Raw genomic sequence first — 6,037 nt, 5'->3', positions numbered from 1 at the left:
CAGACTGAACAATCCCAGACTAATCGTCCCAGACTGATCCATCCCAGGCTGATCAATCTCAGATAGATCAATCTCGGACTGATCATCCCAGACTGATCATCCCAGACTGATCAATCACAAACTGATCAATCCCAGACTGATCGTCCCAGACTGAACAATCCCAGACTAATCGTCCCAGACAGATCAATCCCAGACAGATCAATCTCGGACTGATCATCCCAGACTGATCAATCCCAGATTGATGATCACCAGACTGATCATCCCAGACTGATCAATCACAAACTGATCAATCACAAACGGATCAATCCCAGACTGATCGTTCCAGACTGAACAATCCCAGACTAATCGTCCCAGACTGATCCATCCCAGACTGATCATCTCCAGACTGATCAATCCCAGATAGGTCACCCCCAGGCTGATCAATCTCAGATGGATAATCTCCAGACTGATCAATCCCAGACTGTTCATCTCCAGACTGATCATCTCCAGACTGATGAATCCCAGACTGATGAATCCCAGACTGATCAAACACAGAATGTTAATCCCAGACTGATCAGTCACAGACTGATCAATCCCAGATTGACCAATCCCAGACAGATCACCCAGACTGATCAATACCAGACTGAACATCTCCCGACTGCTCAATCCCAGACTGCTCAATCCCAGACTGATCAATCCCAGACTGCTCAATCCCAGTCTGATCAAGCCCAGACTGTTCATCTCCTGACTGATCAATTCCAGACTGATCAATTCCAGATTGATCAATCCCAGACTGCTCAATCCCAGACTGATCAATCCCAGACTGCTCAATCCCAGACTGATCAAGCCCAGACTGTTCATCTCCTGACTGATCAATTCCAGACTGATCAATTCCAGATTGATCAATCCCAGACTGCTCAATCCCAGACTGATCAATCCCAGACTGCTCAATCCCAGACTGATCAAGCCCAGACTGTTCATCTCCTGACTGATCAATTCCAGACTGCTCAATCCCAGACTGATCAATCCCAGACTGCTCAATCCCAGACTGATCAATCCCAGACTGATCAATCCCAGACTGATCATCTCCAGACTGATCAATTCCAGATTGATCAATCCCAGACTGATTAGTCCCAGACTGCTCAATCCCAGACTGATCAATCCCAGACTGCTCAATCCCAGACTGATCAATCCCAGACTGATCATCTCCAGACTGATCAATCCCAGACTGATCATCTCCAGACTGATCAATTCCAGACTGATCAATCCCAGACTGATCATCTCCAGACTGATCAATTCCAGATTGATCAATCCCAGACTGATTAGTCCCAGACTGCTCAATCCCAGACTGATCAATCCCAGACTGCTCAATCCCAGACTGATCAATCCCAGACTGATCAATCCCAGACTGATCAATCCCAGACTGATCATCTCCAGACTGATCAATCCCAGACTGATCATCTCCAGACTGATCAATCCCAGACTGATCATCTCCAGACTGATCAATCCCAGACTGATCATCTCCAGACTGATCAATTCCAGACTGATCATCTCCAGACTGATCATCTCCAGACTGATCAATCCCAGACTGCTCAATCCCAGACTGATCATCTCCAGACTGATCAATCCCAGACTGATCATCTCCAGACTGATCAATTCCAGATTGATCAATCCCAGACTGATTAGTCCCAGACTGCTCAATCCCAGACTGATCAATCCCAGACTGCTCAATCCCAGACTGATCAATCCCAGACTGATCAATCCCAGACTGATCATCTCCAGACTGATCAATCCCAGACTGATCATCTCCAGACTGATCAATTCCAGACTGCTCAATCCCAGACTGATCAATCCCAGACTGCTCAATCCCAGACTGATCAATCCCAGACTGATCAATCCCAGACTGATCATCTCCAGACTGATCAATCCCAGACTGATCATCTCCAGACTGATCAATTCCAGACTGATCAATTCCAGATTGATCAATCCCAGACTGATCAATCCCAGACTGATCAATCCCAGACTGATCAATCCCAGACTGATCATCTCCAGACTGATCAATTCCAGACTGATCAATTCCAGATTGATCAATCCCAGACTGATCAATCCCAGACTGATCAATCCCAGACTGATCATCTCCAGACTGATCAATCCCAGACTGATCAATCCCAGACTGATCAATCCCAGACTGATCATCTCCAGACTGATCAATTCCAGATTGATCAATCCCAGACTGATTAGTCCCAGACTGATCAATCTCAGACTGATCAATCCCAGACTGATCAATCCCAGACTGATCAATCCCAGACTGATCATCTCCAGACTGATCAATTCCAGATTGATCAATCCCAGACTGATCAATCTCAGACTGATCATCTCCAGACTGATCAATCACTCTCAGGGCGGCACAGTGGTGTAGTGGTTAGCACTGCAACCTTACAGTTCTAGCAACACGGGTTCGCCTCTGGCTACTGCCTCTGCAGAGTTTATAAGCTCTCTCTGTGACCATGTGGGTTTCCGCCGGGTGCTCTGGTTTCTTCCCTCAAATCAGGGACTAGTGGGTTGGTAGGTAAATTGGCCTTTGTTTAAAAAAAAAATGCCTCTCGTGTAGGTCAGTGGTCGGCAAAGTGAGGGGTTGTGAGAGGGAAAAGTGGGATTAATGTAGGATTTAGTATAAATGGGTAGTTGATGGTCAGCACAGACTTGGTGGGCCAAAGGGCCTGTTTCAGTGCTGTATCTCTCTCTGATCATCTCAGACGAGGCACACCAAGACTGGTAAATCCCAAACTGACCATCTTAGACTGGTCACCCACAGGCTGATTCATTTCAGTTTGTTGAAGATTTCTGTTAAAAATTGTGATTCCAATCAATGGAAATGTTATCCAGCTGTAAAAGTGATGACTCATTCTGTTTCAGTTTCACAGTTGCTAGCAGCCCCTTTGTATTTTTCACAAATTGACAATTGTCAACTGAGACAGTGCCTGCTGGTGGGGCTGGTCAGCTGCAGAAGTCATCACAGCCTAGCCAAGAGATGTCCTCACCCGATATCCAGATGGGTGCACTCTCTCCCAAGTTGCCAGTGATCAGGATTGGGAATGCTGCCTAATTCTCTTTTCCGTTACCTCAAGAGCGTAGAAGATGTTGGGAAGGGGGTAGGGGTACGTAGGCAGGAATGTTTAGTGCTTGGAAGAGGAAAGTTCAGTGCAGCACTCACCAAGGTAGTATTGATGAAATAAAGAGAGTCAAAAAAGACTGCAACAGGTAGTAAGAGGTTGGAGGCTAGAGATGAGACAAAGATCACGTATTGGATGCAACACTTTTTGTGTTATACAGAAAGTCAGAATGAATAAGCTGGGAAAAGCTCCTCATTGGATAGCTGTTAAGATTTGAGATTGTGTAAACTGAATGGACTGAGTTAAGAACAACAATTTTTATTTATATAGCGCTTTTAATAATTAAAAAGTCCCAAGGCACTTCACAGGAGCATTATAATACAAAATATGACATATAAGGAGATATTAGGGCAGATGACCAAAATCTTGGTCAAAGAGGTAGGTTTTGAGGAGTGTCATAAAGGAGGAAAGTAAGGTAGAGAGGCGAAGAGGTTTAGGGAGGGGATTCCAGAATTTAGGGCCTAGGCAACTGCAGGCGATGCTCAAGAGGCCAGAATTAGAGGAGTGCAGATATCTCGGAGGGTTGTGGGGCTGGAGGAGATTACAGAGATAGGGAGGGTCGAGGACATGGAGAGATTTGGAAACCTGGATCAGAATTTTAAAATCACCACGTTGCTTGACAGGGAGCCAGTGTAGGCCAGTGAGCACAGGGGTGATAGGGGAACAGGACATGGTGAGAGTTAAGACACGAGCAGCAGAGTTTTGGATGACCTCAAGTTTACAGAGGGTAGAATTTGGGAGACCAGCCAGGAGTGCATTGGAATAGTCAAGTCTGAAGGTAACAAAGGCATGAATGAGGGTGGAAATAGGCAGTTTTAGTGATGGCGAATATGGGTTTGGAAGCTCATCTTAGGTGAAATGTGACACCAAGGTTGTGAAAAGGTTGTTAAAATAGAAAAAGGATTTCATGTGTGCAATTCTGCTTACTTTACTTATCAAATATTCACTGGGGAAGAGCCATCTATATTAGAATGTTATTGCAAATGAAGTATATGGGTGTGATAGTGTAATGGTTATGTTATTGAGCTGGTGATCCAGAAAATGTGAGATCAAATCCCACCAGTGCACCTTGATAATTTGCAGCCAGAGATCAAGGAAAAGGCTGTATTGATTAAAGTGACTATAAGTTATCATATTGGCATAACTTGGTGCCTTTAGGGAAGAGAAACCTGCTGTCCATACCCAGTCTGGCTTATAAGTGACTCCACTCCCACCCGAATGTGGTTGATACGTAACTGCCCTTGGAACTATATTGCTATTCCTTTGCTGTTGCTGTGTCAAAAACCTGGAACGCCCTCCCTAACACCACATGGGCTGCAGCCCTTCACAAAGATGAATCACCACCACCTTTTCAAGGGCAATTAGGGATGGGCAGCAAAAGCTAGCCTTGCCAGTGATGCCCACATCCCATGAAAGAATAAAAAAGTGGCCACGCAAGTCACTCAATTGTATAAAAAAGCAAAATACTGCAGATGCTGGGAATCTGAAGCAAAAACAGAAAATGCTGGAAATATTCAGCAGGTCAGGCAACATTTGTGGAGAGAAAAGCAGAGATAACGTTTAAAGTTGGTGACTTTTCATCAGAACTAGCAAAGATTAGAAATGTAATAGGTTTTGCGCGAGGGGGAGGGGCGATGAGGAACAAAAGGGAAGGTCTGTGATAGGGTAGAGGGCAGAGCGATTAAATGACAAAAAGTTTCATGGTACAAAGCCAAGTAAAGAAACAAAACATGTGTCTGGATGAAGTGCAGATGCTGTCTGAACACAAAGTCAAGGGACTAAGAAAGAAAGAAATTGGGGGTGGAGGTTGGAATGCAAAACAAACTGGCAAAAAAAAACAACAAAAGGAAAAAATGGGCACAGAGGATATGATCTAAAATTATTGAACTCAATGTTGAGTTGGGAAAGCTGTAAAGTGCCCAGTTGAAAGATGAGATACTGTTCGTTGAGCTTCATTGGAACACTTCAGGAGTCCAAAGACAGAAAGGTCAGAGTGGGAGCAAGGTGGGGAATTAAAATGACAGGCCATCGCCCCGAAAAAATGTTAATGCTGTTTGTCTCTCCACTGATGCTGCCTGGGGACCTGCTGAATATTTCCAGCACTTTCTGTTTCTGTTCTCCTCAATTGTATCAAGCTTTTCAAGGGCAACTGTGGATGGACAACAAGTGCTGAGCTGTCCACATCCTGAGAATGAATAAAAGAAACACAAGATATGTGATAACAAATGGTACGTTGGCTTTTATTGCAAGGAGATTGATGTTCAGCAATAAGGAACTCTTGCTACAATTGTACAGAGCTTTGGTGAGACCAAACCTGGAATACCTGAATTGGAGACGGTACAGCAAAGCTGCACTGGATTTGTTCCTGGGATGTAAGTGTTATCCTATGATGTAAGTGTTATCCTATGATGAGAGGATGAGTAAATTGGGTCTATAGTCTTTGGAGTTTGGAAGAATAAGAGATGATCTCATTGAAACATACAAGATTCTGAAGGGGCTTGACAGGGTAGACACTGAGCGGTTGTTTCCCCTGGGCGATCTAGAACATGGTGAGTGGAGGAAGGGCACAGTCTCAGGATAAGGGCCTGATCATTTAGGACTGAGATGAGGAGAAATTTCTTCACGTGAATCTTTGGAATTCTCTACCGCAGACGGTTGTGGATATTCCATCGTTGAATATATTTGAGGCTGAGATAAGCAGATTTTTGGTCTCTCAGGGAATCAAGGGATATGGGGAGCAGGCAGAAAAGTGGAGTTGAAGCTGAAGATCAGCTGTGATCGTGTGGAATGGCGGAGCAGGCTCGAGGGACCATATGGTCTACTTCTGCTCCTATTTCTTATGTTCTGAACACTGAACAAGAGCAGGAAGTCCCACTAAATCCATT

At 44.7% G+C, this 6,037-nt stretch overlaps 1 protein-coding gene across 1 annotated transcript; it reads right to left on the bottom strand.

The window, feature by feature from the left end:
• Positions 1 to 213: 213 nt before the first annotated feature.
• LOC137376681 (glutamine-rich protein 2-like) lies at positions 214 to 5,822 on the bottom strand. Its single transcript, XM_068045654.1, has 3 exons — positions 5,777 to 5,822; positions 603 to 2,373; positions 214 to 520 (listed from the first exon to the last, which is right to left on the bottom strand). The coding sequence occupies exons 1-3, from the start codon at positions 5,820 to 5,822 to the stop codon at positions 214 to 216; spliced, it is 2,124 nt and encodes a 707-aa protein (XP_067901755.1).
• Positions 5,823 to 6,037: the final 215 nt, after the last annotated feature.

Source organism: Heterodontus francisci, chromosome 13, assembly GCF_036365525.1.
Source record: "Heterodontus francisci isolate sHetFra1 chromosome 13, sHetFra1.hap1, whole genome shotgun sequence".
In the NCBI taxonomy this organism is placed as follows: Eukaryota; Metazoa; Chordata; class Chondrichthyes; order Heterodontiformes; family Heterodontidae; genus Heterodontus; species Heterodontus francisci.
Note: the sequence above shows the minus strand (reverse complement) of the source record. Positions and strands in the feature narration are given on the sequence as shown.